The 20220-nt window shown below is 48.4% G+C and overlaps 1 protein-coding gene and 1 long non-coding RNA gene across 3 annotated transcripts in view; one reads left to right on the forward strand and one right to left on the reverse strand.

Annotated features, from left to right (window-relative positions):
- Positions 1-383: 383 nt before the first annotated feature.
- LOC146010232 (uncharacterized) lies at positions 384-9816 on the reverse strand. Of its 2 annotated transcripts, none has more exons than XR_014444748.1 (3): positions 9685-9816; positions 2827-2982; positions 384-1109 (listed from the first exon to the last, which is right to left on the reverse strand). It is a non-coding gene; the product is annotated as an uncharacterized LOC146010232 (long non-coding RNA). The 2 variants fall into 2 exon arrangements; XR_014444747.1 differs by lacking the exon at positions 9685-9816 and adding an exon at positions 3741-4081.
- An 18-nt stretch (positions 9817-9834) lies between these two features.
- Positions 9835-20220, forward strand: part of LOC146010220 (uncharacterized) — a 137929-nt gene continuing 127543 nt past the window's right edge. Inside the window, exons 1-6 of the mRNA XM_083151256.1 lie at positions 9835-10209; positions 11476-11628; positions 13598-13789; positions 14647-14725; positions 14839-14936; positions 15090-15414. Coding sequence (XP_083007382.1) covers positions 11518-11628; positions 13598-13789; positions 14647-14725; positions 14839-14936; positions 15090-15414 — 805 coding nt within the window. The 5' untranslated portion in view covers positions 9835-10209; positions 11476-11517. The remainder of the gene's footprint in view (positions 10210-11475; positions 11629-13597; positions 13790-14646; positions 14726-14838; positions 14937-15089; positions 15415-20220) is intronic.

Raw genomic sequence — 20220 nt, forward strand, 5'->3', positions numbered from 1 at the left:
TTGTAATGATGTTGACTCTGTGACTGGGTTGGCCCCTATCAAAGGTATTCAACATGTGACCCGCCAGCTTTTGTCGAACCACACAACCCAGCATGTCCCGCAAGAGTTTCACATGCCTTAATAGCAAAACTATGTCAGAATATGCTGGGATGTGTAGTTCTCCAGCAGCTGGAGGACATGCATTGGGGGAAAGCAGCCAGAGTGAGGCTGATGATGTCACAGACAACCTTTGTGATGTCACAGCAGGTGTGAAAGAAAAGGCCCTGCTTGGGGACAGGACAATCACTCATTGGATGAGAGTGAGCGGTGTTGCTAGCTATAACCCTTTGTAGCTGTTTACACGTGTTTTCTCATTGCTTTATATTCAAGTTTATTCTTGAACATTTACAGAAAATGTGGCGTAGCTGTATAAACGCCATTTATTGTTTCTTGACATCGAAGTACATTCCTGAACATTCACAGAACATGTGGCCCGATCATATTGAGCTGACACAGGAAGACAAAAGTGACATTCTGCAGGGCGACGGTCTGTCCTTAGGCATTGTTGAAGCTGCTCAGCAAATATTGCGCAAGCAATTTGATGTACAAGGATTGCAATCGCTAGAAAAAGGTGCAAATGGCTCCTTTGATGCCGTCTCTGGGCTTGCAGTACAGCTACACCCAGATATGGATGAGAGGCACTGCTTCGTGTCTTGTTTTCGCAATGGACAGATAGAAGTTGCAGACAGTTCTGCATGGCGGCTTACCCGTTCTGGAAGCAGACAACTGAAAGATCTCTATGGGGCTGTCGTTCCAAAGGACACCCTGAAGAACATCAAACTCCTGGATGTGGAGAAACAGGACCCAGACTCAGGCGACTGTGGTGTATTTTCTATAGCGAATGCTGTGGAACTTCTCTTCACCGGGGACGTACCCATCTGCAGATACAACTATCCATTAATGAGGCCACATCTCTTACAGTGCCTGGAGGATGGAGAGTTCACACCTTTTCCAAAAATTGGGAAAAGAAGACGCCAAGAAGAGTATGGAAGTAATAAGCGATTTAGACTCAATCCGGCTTTTACTAACAGCATCAAAAAAACTGAAAAAGTGAGACCACCTCCAAAAACCTGCAGAAGAAGATGCGTCGTTCAGTAAGGTCATAATAAAAGGGGTAACCTGATGCGGCAGTTATTAGCTGCAGCTCCACCTCAAATCCCACGTGGCGTCCTATTATAGAACTGAGCAGAAGGAAAATCTGGGGATTAGGGCTACTGGCGACACCCCAAAAACAAAAACGACACATGGCAGCCACCTCATGGGTGTGTTGGAAGAGCTGTAAATAGTGATTCATACAAAGCGCTCACCTTTAATGTGCAGCAAATATCTAGAAAATAGTATGGTGTGAATACTTATTGATGTTAGTTGTAAGATGTCAGTCAACAGACTATGTAAGAGAGATGTCAGTCAACAGACTATGTAAGAGAGATGTCAGTCAACAGACTATGTAAGAGAGATGTCAGTCAACAGACTATGTAAGAGAGATGTCAGTCAACAGACTATGTAAGAGTGTCTCTTAGGGACCTCTATATTGCATAGGTCCCTAACCTGGGACCTATGTTTCCTGTAGGTGACCGCAGTAGTATTATTTGGGCAGGAGGGGTTAGATGTGGTGCAAAATGGGGGGGGGTAACATTTAAATAGAATATTGGTCCCAAATGGGTGGGGGTGATGGACTGGATGTTAAGTCCAAAAGTGAAAGTTGTGATAAAGGTGTCTGCCGTCAGCATTGTAAGAACTGCTAAGCTAATAGTGGTTTAAAAAATGATGACAGTTACATGTAACTCATTGATAACTTACCATGAAGGTAACAGTAGGAACTTCAGCTAGTAGACAAATAACATAGATATATGTTTTATAACACATCTTGTGAACATTTGTATTACTGCTGAGGCGTTTTGTGTGTGTGTGTGTGTGTGTGTGTATATATATATATATATATATTTGTGTGTATATACTTGCCAGCAGCACTTTACTTTTTATGCATGCCCTGATGACAGGACTGAGGTCTTGAAACGTAGGCAGGAGCATTTATGGAATAAACTACTTATTTTCATACCTCTAACCGTTGGAGTGTCGCCTGTCTTATTTGGAGCTGGGAGCCGGCGCAATGAGACTACAATCTATTATTATCTGAGGAAGGCACCACGGGCAATTCCCTTATTCAGCTAAGAGTGCCGGATTATACAAACCAGAGGGGGGTTGGCCGGCACTCCGCTAAAGGCAAATAGGCTGGGTGCCTTCCCTGGAGAGAACAATGCAATCCAATACAGCAGCAGACGGGTGGGTGGCACTCCCAGAAATAAATGACTCAAGAGTCCAAAACGATTACCAACGTTTCAAATGTATTGTGACATTTTCCATCAGGGTGTAACCCTGATGGAAAATGTCACAATACATTTGAAACGTTGGTAATAGTTTTGGACTCTTGAGTCATTTCTTTCTGGGAGTGCCACCCACCCGTCTGCTGCTATATATATATATATATATATATATATATACACACACACAAAGCAAGTGATTGGCACTCTGGATTTTGCAGAAATAAAGAAATGCCGCGGTGCCTTCCACGTAGATAATATAGAACAATACTTTCCCTCATTGAGACCAATGTTGGCTTCTGTTGTAGAAAAGAAATAGGCGGCACTCCACGGACTTCTCAAACAAATTCAAGGTGTATTTAAATCATAAAGCAGGTAGGACAACGTTTCAAAACCCGAAGGTTTTTTCCTCAGGTCCACTTAAATCATAATGCATATAAAGCAGGTTGACAAAACATTTTCTTACCTCCCGTGGGAGACTTTTATGGATGCAGTGACCAGCGTGTGGCCCGGCTCCGGTCTCGGACATCCGAACTTCCGGCTCATGCGTCATTCGGCACACCCCCAAAGGAGGAGTGGTATCTGGCGTCATACAGTGTACGTGTGCCGTAGCCGGGATACGCTGTAAACAGTGAAGACATAAGTGTTAACAAACTAAAAAGAGATTCCGTTGATTGTATTATATAAAAAATCTTCTCTTTGGTCTTTTTTGAACTTTTTTGTATTTCTTGCAGTATGTTGATACAGCGAGATGATGGGTTCACACACCTGAGCCTGATGTACACGCCCAGAGAGACAGGTCAACAGTACACAGGTGTCTGTAAGCACGCAGTCACGTGAGGGGTGGGCAGATAGCTCACCGGCTCACGTGACACACACCTGAGGGGTATATAAATGTGAACGAGTGGTTTTTATATTGAGCCTGCCTGACGAAAGTATTGAAACGTTGCTTGTCTTCAATAAAGCTTTTCTATTTTAGATTACCCAAGTGTCTGGAGTGCTACGTCCACCCCCACAAAGTCTGTATATCTACTGACTAGGCACCCGACCAGCTAAAGCATCAAGGGTAGCTGTGCTCGGCCAAACCTACAAAGTATATATATATATATATATATATATATATATATATATATATATAGATTCACCAATCATGCAGAAATCATCAATTCAAAGAATAGCACATTTATTCAGCCCAGCTCGCATCAAAAGTAGAGCACATGAGGTAAGGTATTGAGACACCCAACAGGCAGATATAGGTAAAATACATTACTGGCTCCTCAACGGCCGTTTCGCTGCTAGAGAGCACCTTTCTCAAGAGGGGGCATCACAGTACTGATGGCTAGAGCTCACATATATATATGTTGTAAATGATTAACTCACCTGCGTGTCATCAACAATCTCCTCGGACACGCCGCAACACACAGCAGGTTACTCCCGTCCATCTCCACATTCCTATCACGGCGCCATGCGATACCGGAAGTACCACACGCGTTGTGGAACAGAAATGCAGAGCATTCAGGCGGGGACCCGTCTGAGGTTCCTATGTCCCGGAAATCATCATAGTACATGCAGCTGGTTACCATGGTACCACTGTAAACAATTCAGCGTATCTGATAGAAAGATAGAAATGGCTGTGACATATAACAAAACCAAAAAATGATAAAAAAGAGAAAAATAAGAGAAATAACAACCACAAGTGTCAGAAACATCTATCTGCAGTAAATCATGCTAAATACACTGCATGACTACAAATATTGTGCCAAACATTATTACTCATATCAGGCAAATAGAGGCTTGTTGAAGGTGAAACAAGTGGGGATCTCGCCTCTACCCGAGTGAGAAAGCAGACACGCTCAGTAGTGGTGAGCGACGCGGCAGGGGGGAGGAGGGATGCTTCCTGGAACAGCTGACAGCCGCTCACATAAGAGGAGGTGAGCAGCCTGTCAGCACGGCTATGGACTCTGGAGATTGCAGGGCTGAGGGGAGTATCCACACGCTGACGCGCTCAGCATTGTACACTCAGCTGGCGGGTACTAGAAGCGCGGCAACGGCCGGGGAGGTACCGTAACTTCTCAGCGCCTATTAACTGTACAGGGCGCAGGGCGGGCAAAAATGGGCAGGGTGCAGCTTTCAAAGGGGCAGGGTGCAGCGCCCTGCAAAATAAGCCTAGCGGGAACACTGGTGGATTTTGCTGGGGCAGGACATACCTTGGTTTGTCCTGCCCCAGCAAAACCCACCACTCAAGGGGTTAAAACCAGCACCAGGCCCAAGGGCTGGTCCTGGTTCCCAAAATATGGGGGACAAAATGAGCAGGGGTCCCCGTATTTTAATAACCAGCACCAGGCCCAGCAGGGTAATGCCACAGGGGATACGGTCATTGGGCCACCACCAAGTAGGTCGACACCACTAGGTCGGCATGAGTTTAGGTCGACAAGACTTTAGGTCGGGCATGTCCAAACTATGGCCCTCCAGCTGTTGTGAAACTACAACTCCCATCATGCCTTGCCACAGTTTTACTATTAGGGAATGCTAAAACTATAGCAAGGCATGCTGGGATATGTAGTTTCACAACAGCTGGAGGGCCACAGTTTGGACATGCCTGCTTTAGGTCAACATGGGTCAGGTCGACAGGGTCATTAGGTTGACCTGGGTTTTTTTTTCTGTTTTTGAGCCGACAAGTGCCAATAGGCAGAATTTCATGCCCTACCATCCACTATGGCATGGTGGGAGAATAGAATAGTGTGCCGAGCTTAGGGAGGCACCGTGCCCGAAGCATAGTGAGCGCAGTGATCCATGCGGTGGGGGCGCAGTGGTACGTTTTAGTGTTTATGTTGACTGTGTTGACATCAGGGGCGGATTGGGATGGAAAACCAGCCATGGGAATCTGGGAAAGCAGGCAGCCCTACAAAAGGGGTGGGACCAAAAGAGAGAGATAGAGGGAACACAGAGAGAGACAGAGAGAGAGAACACAGAGAGAGATAGAGAGAGGAAACGCAGAGAGAAATAGAGAGAGGGACTGCAGAGAGAGAGAGGGACCGCAGAGCGAGATAGAGAGAACGGTCCGCAGAGAGAGAGAGATAGAGAGAGGGACCGCAGAGAGAGAGAGATAGAGAGAGGGACCGCAGAGAGAGAGAGATAGAGAGAGGGACCGCAGAGAGAGAGAGAGAGATAGAGAGAGGGACCGCAGAGAGAGAGATAGAGAGGGACCGCAGAGAGAGAGAGAGAGAGAGGGACCGCAGAGAGATAGAGAGGGACCGCAGAGAGAGAGAGAGAGAGGGACCGCAGAGAGATAGAGAGGGACCGCAGAGAGAGAGAGATAGAGAGAGGGACCGCAGAGAGAGAGAGATAGAGAGAGGGACCGCAGAAAGAGAGAGAGAGAGAGAGAGGGACCGCAGAGAGAGAGATAGAGAGGGACCGCAGAGAGAGAGAGAGAGAGAGGGACCGCAGAGAGATAGAGAGGGACCGCAGAGAGAGAGATAGAGAGGGACCGCAGAGAGAGAGAGAGAGAGAGAGGGACCGCAGAGAGAGAGAGAGAGGGACCGCAGAGAGAGATAGAGAGGGACCGCAGAGAGAGATAGAGAGGGACCGCAGAGAGAGAGAGATAGAGAGAGGGACCGCAGAGAGAGAGAGAGGGACCGCAGAGAGAGAGAGAGAGATAGAGAGAGGGACCGCAGAGAGAGAGATAGAGAGGGACCGCAGAGAGAGAGAGAGAGAGAGAGGGACCGCAGAGAGATAGAGAGGGACCGCAGAGAGAGAGATAGAGAGGGACCGCAGAGAGAGAGAGAGAGAGAGAGAGGGACCGCAGAGAGAGAGAGAGAGGGGGACCGCAGAGAGATAGAGAGGGACCGCAGAGAGATAGAGAGGGACCGCAGAGAGAGAGACCGCAGAGAGATAGAGAGGGACCGCAGAGAGAGAGAGAGAGGGACCGCAGAGAGAGAGAGAGATAGAGAGAGGGACCGCAGAGAGAGAGAGAGAGGGACCGCAGAGAGAGAGAGAGGGACCGCAGAGAGAGAGAGAGAGAGAGAGAGAGATAGAGGGACCGCAGAGAGAGAGATAGAGAGAGGGACCGCAGAGAGAGAGAGATAGAGAGAGGGACCGTAGAGAGAGAGAGAGAGAGATAGATAGAGGGGGTTATTCTGGTTGGTGCGGCCAAACGTGTGTACGTTCTATATCAGCGTACACTCTCCGTACGCGGCCGTTGAGCTAAAGTCCACCCACAAAACAGCCGCATACGGACGGACACAAACACCGACAGAGGGGAGTGGCGTACACTTGAGCGTACGCCAACATACACGGACGGATCACCCCTTAGACTCCGACAACTGGCGTACAACAGAGCGTACGCCACCGTTTACGGACGTCTCTCCTCCATCTTCCCATCGACTTCTTGCGGCTATCTGAGCGTACGCCACCTTGCACAGACGGGTCTCTATTGGTACAGTTCTGTATTTTGGGTACTATACAAAGATTGTGTGCAAAATAGTGGCCATGGGCTTAAAACATTGCTGAAACCTCCTTTGTAGCTGTTAGATGTGGTTTATGTTATTGTATCATAAATACAAAACATATGTTTGTATTAGAGTGAACACGTTGACACATGTCGACTTGTGTAGATTGAGTGTGCTACTGTGTAAAGTCTATGAAAGCACGTAGTGAATGTGTCTAACTGTTTAACAAATACATACCTTAGCATATATAAGCAGGTCTTACAAAGATTCTTACCTTAAATTAAACAAACCTTTAAATGTCGAGAAGTATAGAAAGATAAGCTTCCAATGTGTTTGAGTGCTGTGTGTGGCTTGCAGGTAGTGAAATAATGGTTTGGACTTAATAGGCTGCAGCATTGCTTATTACATTCAGGTGTATGTGTTTGAGTAGTAATCAGTGTTAATTAGTAGACCTAGGCGTCCGCTGTCATGCGGTATCTGTAGGGGTGGTCTGAGGTGGCGGTGGCGGCCGCCTGTTTTGTGTCTGAAAATGAACGGTGTTTTCGCAGATCGAGCGGTAGTAGCACCGTACATTTTTGGTGCACACCCCCGTGTAAGCCCATTTTCCCTCATTATTTCGGCCGCTCCCCTCAACACGCCCCTATGCCGCCCACAATGACCGTACTCTCGCGTACAGGTTTTTTCGCACGGAAAGAACCGTCCGTGAGCGTTGTGGAGTGGTCGCGCCTGCGCATTGCAGATGGTACGCATGCGCAGATCAAAAAAAAAACCCGGCACGTACGCTTACGGACCAGCCGCACCAACCAGAATAAACCACAGAGAGAGGGACCGCAGAGAGAGAGATAGAGAGAGGGACCGCAGAGAGAGATAGAGAGAGGGACCGCAGAGAGAGATAGAGAGAGGGACCGCAGAGAGAGAGGGATTGCAGAGAGAGATACAGAGAGGGACCACAGAGAGAGATCGCAGAGAGAGGGACCGAAGAGAGAGAGATAGAGAGAGGGATCGCATAGAGAGGGATCGCAGAGAGAGATAGAGAGGGACCACAGTGAGAGATTGCAGAGAGAGATAGAGAGAGGGACCGCAGAGAGAGATAGAGAGAGGGATCGCAGAGAGAGATACAGAGAGGGACCACAGAGAGAGATTGGCACCGCAGAGAGAGATAGAGAGAGGGACCGAAGAGAGAGAGATAGAGAGAGGGATCGCAGAGAGAGATAGAGAGGGACCGCAGAGAGAGAGAGAGAGGGACCGCAGAGAGAGAGAGAGAGGGACCGCAGAGAGAGAAGAGAGAGAGATTGCAGAGAGAGAGAGAGAGGGATCGCAGAGAGAGAGAGAGAGGGATCGCAGAGAGAGAGGAGAGAGAGATTGCAGAGAGAGAGAGAGAGGAGAGAGGGAAGAGATAGAGGGATCGCAGAGAGAGAGAAGGAAAAAGAAGCCATTCGCAGGTGCACCCCCCTCTGGAATTTGCGGGTACCCCTCCCTCACCCATGACTACCCCCCCCCCCCCCCCCCGAAATTTGTGGGCACTCCTCCCCCACCCGCGATCCCCCCCTAGAAATTTGCGGGTAACGTGACACTTTCAGCAGGGGCTGTACGCTGAGTACAGAAGTACTCACTGTTCATGTTCGGTCTGGCAGCCACTGTACAGGACAAATGATCCACTGCAGGGTTCCTGTTGTCCTCCTGTCGCTGCCACAGGCCTGCTGCTGCTGGGTCACGGGTGTCAGTCAGTGTGCTCGGGCGGAGGGGGCGTGGCCACTGCTCTTCAGGCCCGTAGGCAGGATTCCGTCAGGAAAGCATTGAAAACGGCCCGACAGAGGAGGGTTTGGACCGGCCCACCGGGAAATGGCCCAGTGTCCCGATGGGCCAATCCGCCCCTGGTTGACATAAGGGGAAAATAAATAAATAATAAAAAAAAAAAGTCAACTTTTTCACTGTCGACCTAATGACCCTGTCGACCTTACCCATGTCAACAATAATCCTGTCAAGCTTACTGCATGTCAACCTTCCTGCATGTCGACCTATGGACTGTCTAACAACTTGCTGGTGACCAACTGATCTATTCCCTGCCACAGCAGGGGGAGACTTTTTCTACAAGTCACCCCGGCCAAAGCATTAACCCCCTGACTGGTCAGCCTGGGCAGGGTTCCTGGTGGAGTGGGGATCCCCCAATGAAGGCCCCCCCTCCAGAATTTACCTACCCAGGCTGAAGCCTGGGGCTGTCCCCGATTCCCCAGGGCTGTGGGTACCGGGCTGATAAATGTGTAATATTAGAATAAAACCATTGGGTTCTGCTGTGAAAATATGAGTCCCAGCGGAACCAACAGTTAAATAAAAGCACACACACATACACCTGAAAAATAAAACTGTATTACACACGGAGCCCACACATACAGATACTTACCTATCTTGACCCCGTACGTAGGTCTGCGTCCATCCGTCCGCTGGTCCTGAAGAAATCCAGGGGGTACCTGTGGAAGGAAATGATACTTACAAGGCTCCTCCGGCGTTGATCCAAGATTCCTTCCAAGTAGCATCCAGGTAAGAAGAAAAAATAACAAACCAAAACCGAGCCAGTGCGGACTGTCAGGAGAAGCAGCATGTTGCGTTTGTTTACATCGTGCGGCTCCTCCTCCTGAATACCGCTATTGTTCGACTAGCGACTCTTGATTGGCCGCAAGGCAGCCAATAGCGGTATTGGCGAGGGAGGGGGAGGGCAGGTGGCATTAGTTTTGCTTTGGGTGCCAAAAAACCTTATATCGGCTCTGACACCTGGTATTATACTGCAGCCTGTGTGAGTAGAACAGCAGCTCCCCTGTAAGTGCCCTTATGGCTCACACCCAGCAATCACTACTATGCTGTTACTAGCAGTATAATACCTGGGGTCACCTGGTGCCAGCTGCAGCACTCTCCCTCCTGCCTGCCATGCACACCAGGAAGGGACGTTTCCCTGGTAACACAGCTCCTCCCACTCTGCCCCACACAGGAAATACACTTTGGCTACAGCCGCGGGGGAGTCTGGGAGCTGGGTACAAACCACAACAAAATGGCTGTCGCTGTATGAGGACACACAATGAGAGATCGCTGCCGGACTGGTAGAAGCAGTAATTGCATTGAGGGAATGTATAGAGAGAGTTCTGTGAGGGGCGGTCACCGGTAGTGGATAGATTCCGTGCTGTAAATACGACGCCTAGTAAGGGACCATAAAGAATGTCCCCTGTGTGAGGGAGCGGCGGCCATTTTACTGAAGACCAATCCCCGCGTTCAGTGTAGCACACTAGCAGCATCTCGGCTTTTTGCTGGGGGGCAGCGCTGCTGATCTTACCTGAGGCCTCTCACTTCCAGCAGCCACGGTGATTAAGTTACGGGGGACCGAGAGAAGACATTGCTGTATCTGTCAGCAGGTGATGGTATTGTGCTGCCCTGGTGTTATTATACAGGGGGGAGCAGCATGTGGTGTCCTGTTATACAGGTGGAGCGGCCTGTGGTGTCCTGTTATACAGGGGGAGCAACCAATGGTGTCCTGTAATACAGGGGGAGCAGCCTGTGATGTCCTGTAGTACAGGGGGAGCAGCCTGTGGTGTCCTGTAATACAGGGGCAACAGCCTGTGGTATCCTGTAATACAGGAGCATCAGCCTGTGGTATCTTGTAATACAGGGGCAACAGCCCATGGTGTCCTGTTATACAGGGGGAGCAGCCTATGGTATCCTGTAATACAAGGGGAGCGGCCTATGGTGTTCTGTTATAAAGGGGGGGGGGGCGGTCTGTGGCGTCCTGGTATACAGGGGGGAGCGGCCTGCGGCATCCTGTTATACAGGGGGGAGCGGCCTGTGGTGTCCTTTTTATACAGGAGGGAGCGGCCTGTGGTGTGCTGTTACAAATGTTATACAGGGGGAGCAGCCTGTTGTGTAATGTTACAAATAGTATACAGAGGGAGCAGCCTCTGGTATGGTGGTATTATTTTATAGTTGAGCAGCCTCTGTTTTGTATTTTATTGTTATTATTATTATCAGGGAGCAGCTTTTGTTGTCCTGTTACAGAACTTTAATTAGATATAATTTTTTTCAGGGTTTTTAGTCTCTGATATCTTCGTAGTAGTAGTAGTAGTAGTATGATGATTATACAGGGCGAGCAGCCTTTGGTGCCCCATTACCATTATTTTGAGATAACCATGTACTACAATGGACATTGTGCTATTCTATAGCGCTTATACTGTACATGTGCCTATTGTTCTCTGTATGATGTATATTTATATGTGCGGAAACATTAGAGGCAGCTGCTGTTGTGCCTCTGTGTGGATTTCTCTTATGGTGGCCATACACTACTGGGATGTATCGCAGCAGTGTATGGCCATGCGACCCCCTCCGAGCCCCCTGGGACCTGCATGCGATGCATCACATACTGTCCTTTCACATGCGATGTATCCCATGTGACCCCATTCCCCGCCACTGGGATGAGGGCTGAGTCGGTGGGTGGGCAGCAGGTCTGACCTTCTGCTCAGGTCCGATGTGAATCCAACCCAAGGCGGACGTCAAACACATAAGATTTCTCAGCCCGTTCCATCGGGATCGGGTGAAATTGGCCCAAATCGGACTAGTGTATGGGCACCTTTACCTAATATGTTACATGTGTACTGTGTGGTGTTTACTGTAATTATATTTACACCTAGACAACCGAGCGGTGAGGAAACGGAGTGTTTACTAGACGTCACATGAGGATGAGACCCGTCACTGATTCCCCGAGGATGGACAAGGACCAGAGTCACATGACTGAGAGGATTCTAAATATCACCCTGGAGATCATCTACCTGCTGACTGGGGAGGTGAGGGGATTTGGTAGCGTCACTGTGACATCACATATATCTATAGTAATAATACAGGGTTGTGACTGGGGAGGTGAGGGGATCTGGGAGTGTCACTGTGACATCACATATATCTATCGTAATAATACAGGGATGTGACTGGGGAGGTGAGGGGATCTGGGAGTGTCACTGTGACATCATATATAGCTATAGTAATAATACAGGGACGTGACTGGGGAGGTGAGGGGATCTGGGAGCGTCACTGTGACATCACTTATATCTATAGTAATAATACAGGGACATGACTGGGGAGGTGAGGGGATCTGGGAGCGTCACTGTGACGTCACTTATATCTATAGTAATAATACAAGGACGTGACTGGGGAGGTGAGGGGATCTGGGAGTGTCACTGTGACATCACTTATATCTATAGTAATAATACAGGGATGTGACTGGGGAGGTGAGGGGATCTGGGAGTGTCACTGTGACATCACTTATATCTATAGTAATAATACAGGGACGTGACTGGGGAGGTGAGGGGATTTGGGAGTGTCACTGTGACGTCACTTATATCTATAGTAATAATACAGGGACGTGACTGAGGAGGTGAGGGAATATGGGAGTGTCACTCTGACATCACTTAAATCTATAGTAATAATACAGGGACTTGACTGGGGAGGTGAGGGGATCTGGGAGCGTCACTGTGACATCACTTATATCTATAGTAATAATACAGGGACATGACTGGGGAGGTGAGGGGATCTGGGAGATGTCACTGTGACATCACTTATATCTATAGTAATAATACAGGGACGTGACTGGGGAGGTGAGGGGATCTGGGAGTGTCACTGTGACATCACTTATATATATATAGTAATAATACAGGGACGTGACTGGTGAGGTGAGGGGATCTGGGAGTGTCACTGTGACATCACATATATATAGTAATAATACAGGGACGTGACTGGTGAGGTGAGGGGATCTGGGAGTGTCACTGTGACATCACATATCTATAGTAATAATACAGGGACGTGACTGGTGAGGTGAGGGGATCTGGGAGCGTCACTGTGACATCACTTATATCTATAGTAATAATACAGGGACGTGACTGGGGAGGTGAGGGGATCTGGGAGCGTCACTGTGACATCACTTATATCTATAGTAATAATACAGGGACGTGACTGGGGAGGTGAGGGGATCTGGGAGCGTCACTGTGACATCACGTATATCTATAGTAATAATACAGGGACGTGACTGGGGAGGTGAGGGGATCTGGGAGCGTCACTGTGACATCACGTATAGCTATAGTAATAATACAGGGACGTGACTGGGGAGGTGAGGGGATCTGGGAGCGTCACTGTGACATCACGTATATCTATAGTAATAATACAGGGACGTGACTGGGGAGGTGAGGGGATCTGGGAGCGTCGCTGTGATATCACTTATATCTACAGGAATAATACAGGGACGTGACCGGGGAGGTGAGGGGATCTGGGAGCGTCGCTGTGACATCACTTATATCTATGGTAATAATACAGGGACGTGACTGGGGAGGTGAGGAGATCTGGGAGTGTCACTGTGACATCACCTATATCTATAGTAATAATACAGGGACATGACTGGGAAGGTGAGGGGATCTGGGAGTATCACTGTGACATCACTTATATCTATAGTAATAATACAGGGATGTGACTGGGGTGGTGAGGGGAACTGGGAGTGTCACGGGGGCATCACTTATATCTATAGTAATAATACAGGGACATGACTGGGGAGGTGAGGGGATCTATGAGCGTCACTGTGACATCACATATATCTATAGTAATAATACAGGGACATCACTATGGAGGTGCGGGGATCTGAGAGTGTCACTGATATCACTGATCTATTAATACTACAGTGACCTGACTAGTGGATCTTAGAGGTGACATCACATAGCAATAAGAGAGGGTACTGGGAGTGTATGCAGTGATCGTGTATTTTCCAATACACAGGGTTACGTAGTAGTGAAGAAGACATCCAGTGACCATGAGACACCGAGTTGCCATCCCTGTGTGTCAGGAGAACTGAGCAGGACCCAGAGCCCCATCCCAGTGCCTCCACCTCACTCACTGACACATGGGAGAGACAAGGAGCAGAAGATCCTGGAACTCACCGACAAGATCATCCAGCTGCTGACCGGAGAGGTGACTGCTGGGAATGGGGCATTATACAGTAACACTGGGGGATGTGACTGCTGGGAATGGGGCATTATACAGTAACATCAGGGGAGGTGACCGGAGAGGTGAGTGCTGGGAATGGGGCATTATACAGTAACACTGGGGGATGTGACTGCTGGGAATGGGACATTATACAGTAACATCGGGGGAGGTGACCGGAGAGGTGACTGCTGGGAATGGGACATTATACAGTAACACCGGGAATGTGACCGGAGAGGTGACTGCTGGGAATGGGGCATTATACAGTAACACCGGGGGATGTGACCGGAGAGGTGACTGCTGGGAATGGGGCATTATACAGTAACACCGGGGGATGTGACCGGAGAGGTGACTGCTGGGAATGGGGCATCATACAGTAACACCGGGGGATGTGATCGGAGAGGTGACTGCTGGGAAGGGGACATTATACAGTAACACCGGGTGATGTGACTGCTGGGAATGGGGCATTATACAGTAACACCGGGGGATGTGACCGGAGAGGTGACTGCTGGGAATGGGACATTATACAGTAACACAGAGGGAGGAGACTGCAGAGGTGACTGCTGGGAAGGGGGTATTATACAGTAACATTGGGGGATGTGACCGTAGAGGTGACTGCTGGGAATGGGACATTGTACAGTAACACCAGGGGATGTGACCGGAGAAGTGATTGCTGGGAATGGGACATTATATAGTAACACCGGGGGATGTGACCGGAGAGGTGACCACTGGGAATGGGACGTTATACAGTAACACGGGGGGATGTGTCTGGGTGATGACTGTATCACTCTGTGTGTTGGTTTCCTAGAAGGTGTCAGGATGTCACTGTCTATCTCTCTATGTAGGAGGAGGAGTATACAGAGGAACACAAGGGTCTGTGCAGTAATGTTATGATGGAGAATCACCGGCTCCTCACATCACTGGGTAAGAGGACACTTTGTTATTGTACAGGGGAGAGCAGGAATGGGGGCCCCTATATACACATCATCTGCTAATCCACATGTACAGTAAATTCAGTCACTGTGTGTCTCCTATAGATGGATCCAGTAACAGAGATACCCCAGAGAGATGTCCCTGTCCTCTGTATTCCCAGCATTGTACAGAGGAGACGCACAGGACCCCACAGGAGGATCAGGTAGGTGGGAATAAGGGTCTCCCCAATATACCAAAGTCTGTCGCTATATGAATTGCAACAGGTGTGTGTGTGTGTGTGTGTGTATTATACATCAATAATCTACTGTGTAAGCTCAATACTGTCAAACATTATTTATGGGATATTTATTTGTAGGTTCAATGTGATGATATGTCTGATATTAAGGTTGAAGAAATAAAGGGAGAAGAGACAGATGTGACTGACATTAAGGCAGAAGACTCAGAGGAAGAAGAGACGTATGTGACTGACATTAAGGCAGAAGACACAGAGGAAGAAGAGACGTATGTGACTGACATTAAGGCAGAAGATATAGAGGAAGAAGAGACGTATGTGACGGATATGAAGATAAGAGAAGAGTCTTATGTGTCTGATAAGAAAGAAGATATAGAGACAGAAGAAACATATATGAGGGATGATCAGCAGTGTAAGAAGGAGGAAATCCCTACAGATCCCAGCACAGGTGAGGAATAATCACTTATTGCATATAGTATATTCCTTGTTCTGTTAATACAGCTATCTCAGAAATCAGGAGCCATCAGCCCCTATTATATTCCTGCTCTCCCCTCACATCATGTCACTGTGTGTTACCAGCCCAGAGATCTGACCAGTCTCCTCCCCACACTCTCTGGTGTATCTCGTACATCAGGAGCCATCAGCCCCTATTATACTCCTGCTCTCCCCCTCACATCATGTCCCTGTGTGTTACCAGCCCAGAGATCTGACCAGTCTCCTCCCCACACTCTCTGGTGTATCTCATACATCAGGAGCCATCAGCCCCTATTATACTCCTGCTCTCCCCCCTCACATTAAGTCACTATGTGTTACCAGCCCAGAGATCTGACCATTCTCCTCCCCACACTCTCTGGTGTATGTCATACATCAGGATCCATCAGCCCCTATTATATTCCTGCTCTCCCCCTCACATCATGTCACTGTGTGTTACCAGCCCAGAGATCTGACCAGTCTCCTCCCCACACTCTCTGGTGTATCTCCTACATCAGGAGCCATCAGCCCCTATTATACTCCTGCTCTCACCTCACATCATGTCCCTGTGTGTTACCAGCCCAGAGATCTGACCAGTCTCCTCCCCACACTCTCTGGTGTATCTCATACATCAAGAGCCATCAGCCCCTATTATACTCCTGCTCTCCCCTCACATCATGTCACTGTGTGTTACCAGCCCAGAGATCTGACCAGTCTCCTCCCCACACTCTCTGGTGTATCTCATACATCAAGAGCCATCAGCCCCTATTATACTTCTGCTCTCCCCTCACATCATGTCACTGTGTGTTACCAGCCCAGAGATCTGACCAGTCTCCTCCCCACACTCTCTGGTGTATCTCATACATCAAGAGCCATCAGCCCCTATTATACTCCTGCTCTCCCCTCACATCATGTCACTGTGTGTTACCAGCCCAGAGATCTGACCAGTCTCCTCCCCACACTCTCTGGTGTATCTCATACATCAAGAGCCATCAGCCCCTATTATACTCCTGCTCTCCCCTCACATCATGTCACTGTGTGTTACCAGCCCAGAGATCTGACCAGTCTCCTCCCCACACTCTCTGGTAGAAAAGGATAATCATGACGATCAGGTGCTAATACTTTACATTAAAAATATATTAATCAATCAAAATGAATGCTTTCTAACAAGATCATTACAAGACCACTTAAGTCTATTGCAGCTCCCAATAGGTATTCTGTATAACTTAATTAGACACAAATAAAATAACAAGTAAGAGAGCGCTATAACAGAAGTATAGATTAGTATTAAAAAGTAAATTATAAAAACATATTAGGTGTACATATTTCCCACTATAATAATAATTGCCACAGATATAATCTTTTGCAGGTGGTTACTGTTATTGCATTTTTTCCTCGGGTTCCATGGTTCCCACAGGGTGACATCGGGTTGTAGGCGGATCCAGAGGACCGTGGCACCAATCAGCGAAGCTTTGAAAGTTTCCCAGGATGCCTGGTCCCTCTCCCCTATAACCCCGCCTCCATCCTCAGTTGTTTTTTTGGTGCCAGCAGGAAGCTGGAGCACCGTCACATTCAGCTGGGATTACCTCATATAAGTAATCCCAAAGAAGCTTCTATCTTCATATTTTATTCTTATTTTCACACTGAGCCACATTGATGCGGCTGGGCTGCCTCTGCCGTCACTCCTGTCGGCGTCTGAACTCCCCCACGACCACGGTCAAGAGGGGTACTCGGTGGGGGAGAGATCCAGAGCCTAGCACCGCCGGACACTTCTCATCCTAGACGGTGTGGCCGGAGCGCAGGAGCAGGTAAGGCTCTCTCTGAGAGACCTTCCTAGAGCGCAGGTACAGTCTCCCCTGTGAAACCATCCACGCACTGTAGCGCTTTCACAGACTCCTACATCCCACTTACTCCATAGGGTACAGTGGATGATTGGGGTGCAGCAGCAGAACTTTGCTTTAGCCAGCTACTTTGGTAGTGATTGTGTCTGTGACTTAGTGCCAGTCTATTCTTTCCTATCTGTCAATAACTAGTTGCTGTCCCTGTGTTCTCTTATATCTTCTGAGGAAGATTCAGAGGTTTTATCCTCTCTGGTCACATACGTTTGTGTATCACTCTAGGTTCCCCTCAGGGCTATACCTATTATATACTCCCCCCACTATTTGCGTTATCTCACTATGTCCAAACGGGGGCGCACTCAGACAGTCTCCCAAGCTCCTGTCATGCAGGGCTTGTTCTGCAGGCCTGTCTGAGCAGGACGTCATTCAGGAGGGGCTGTGTGTCAATTGCTATATTCCCCCTGGCCAGTCTTCTGTCACGGTGGCTACTCAGGAGCCTCCCAGGGCAGTACAACAGTTGTTGGGCACCCTAGTGGATCGCCGTCCTCCTCCCATAGTTACACCACCTGTGGTACAACCCGCTCCTACATGGGTTAATACCTTATCGACCACGGTTCAGCCCTTAGCACAGACCACAGTAGCCATGCAAAAACTGCCTAATACAACGCAGCCAGCTAGGGCCCTGTCTGCGCCTTTACTCCCAGTAGTTCAGGATGATACAACATAGACATGTTTTACACTTTATTCTTCTTTTCTATCCCTACTACTTTATTTTATACTTCTCCACGCTGATCCTTGATACAAGGACAATAACCACAAGGTTACATATAATTTTAATAAAAAATTTCTAACAAATCAATATTGAGTGATGACCGTCTATTCATAAAAGTTTAAAATAAACTAATAAAGGATTTTACTGAATATATTGTAGTCCTAAGTCCTGTCTATATCGGCATGGCGCTTGGGGCTGCCTTACTAAAAAACAAATGTTTTTCTGCCAAGGTTATCGAGACTGTGATTCAGGCGCGTAAACCAGCATCCGCTAGGATTTATTACCGGGTCTGGCGCACTTATTTTTCCTGGTGTGTATCCCGCAAGTATGACCCTAAAAGTTTTTAAGAATGCCAGAATTCTATCCTTTCTTAAAAGGGGATTAGATATCGGTTTACGGCTTAAGGTCCATATCTCGGCATTGTCATTTTGGTTCCAGAGAAAAATTAGCATTTCTTCCAGATATACGTACATTCATTCAAGGAGTTCTACGTATCCAACCACGTTCCTCCTACAACACCATGGGACCTGTCTCTGGTGTTGCAGGCTCTGGCTAATTATCCTTTTGAACCAATGCAATCAGTGGAATATAAATGGCTCACAGCTAAAACAGTATTTCTATTGGCTATGGCATCAGCCAGACGGGTGTCGGATTTGTGAGTCCTCTCCTGCAAACCCCTGTTTCTCATTTACCATTGGGATAGGGCGGTGTTACAGACCAGACCTTCTCACCTCCCTAAAGTAATCTCCAAATTCCACATCAATCAGGAAATAGTAGTTCCAGCGTTCAATTCTGAGGATCTTTCTTCAGATGAACGTCTGTTAGATGTGGTCAGGGCTCTGACCATTTATCGGGACCGTACCGCGGCCATCAGAAAATCAGATTCTCTTTGTGCTGTATGGATTCCACAAGAAGGGCTGGCCCGCGCACAAACAAACACTTGCCCGCTGGATTCGAATGGCAAATCAACAGGCCTACCAACTGGCTAATCTTCCCATACCTTTGTCAATCAAAGCTCATTCCACCAGGGCGGTAGGTCCATCATGGGCAGCACGCCGCGGAGCATCTGCCGAACAACTATGCAAGGCTGCAACGTGGTCGTCTGACCATACGCTTGTTAAGTTCTATGCATTGGACACGTTCACCTCCCAGGATGCTTCCTTTGGTCGTCGGGTTCTTCTGACACCTTAGGCAAATTTTCTCCCTTAAATACGGCTTTGAGACATCCCAGATGTGACCCTGTGGTTACCATGGACCTCGAAGAAAAAGAGTTAACCTAAGGTAGGTCTACCATAACTCTCTAGTTTTTGCATTCATATCCCATGTATGTATATTCTGTATGCTGACAGAACAGACCCGTACCACCATCAGTAGTGCTGATCCTGTAAGGTGCATACACGCAGCTCAGTAGCCAGAAGCCAATTATTTTATATTGATAAAATAGATGAATGATACTTTCAATCCAAAGTGGCAATAGTATAGTACAGTACAGTATAGCCATGCCTGGAAAAGGAGGTAATGAGAGAGAGACTAGGGGCAGAGATAAGGAGATAGGACAGAGAAAGATAAGAAGGGGGGGGGGCAGATGGGGTGGAGGAGAGAGAGAAGGGGACTGGGAGAGAGCAATAAGTAGGAAAGGGTGGGAGTGGAAAGGGGAGGTGACTGGGGGCAAGGTGATGTGGGAAGATGAGGTGCTGGGGGGGTGAAAGGGGATGGGGGGGTAAGGTCTCTTTCTTCTTTACCAGTATCGGCGGGCCTCCCCTACAAGTTCCCCTCTCCTCCTGCCTGATCCCTTGTGATCAACGTCACAACTGGGTGGGCACGCTTACATACTCCCGCCCATTTCAGCTGCCAATCACCGCCGGTTCCTGCTGTGGGTTATAAGGGTAAACAGCAGATTGACAGATCGCCTGTACACATAGGGCCCAATTTGTACTCCATTCGGTTGGGGGCATTGGCAGTGATGGGCCATGGGAACGCCCAGCATATTATGGGCATTCCCATGTAAATTCCAGCGTGGTGCTGGGGGCGGGTGGCTGATGTCATATGAGATCAGCCACCCTGAGCCCTGGAGATATCTTTTCAATGGTCTCTCCAGCTGCTGGGCACATGCGAGGGGATGGGGGGGGGGCTATTCGTCAGAGCAGTCACTCTGGGCCAGTGTGTGCGCAGC

The sequence above is a fragment of the Crinia signifera genome, chromosome 6, assembly GCF_055691185.1.
Source record: "Crinia signifera chromosome 6, ASM5569118v1, whole genome shotgun sequence".
NCBI lineage: Eukaryota > Metazoa > Chordata > Amphibia > Anura > Myobatrachidae > Crinia > Crinia signifera.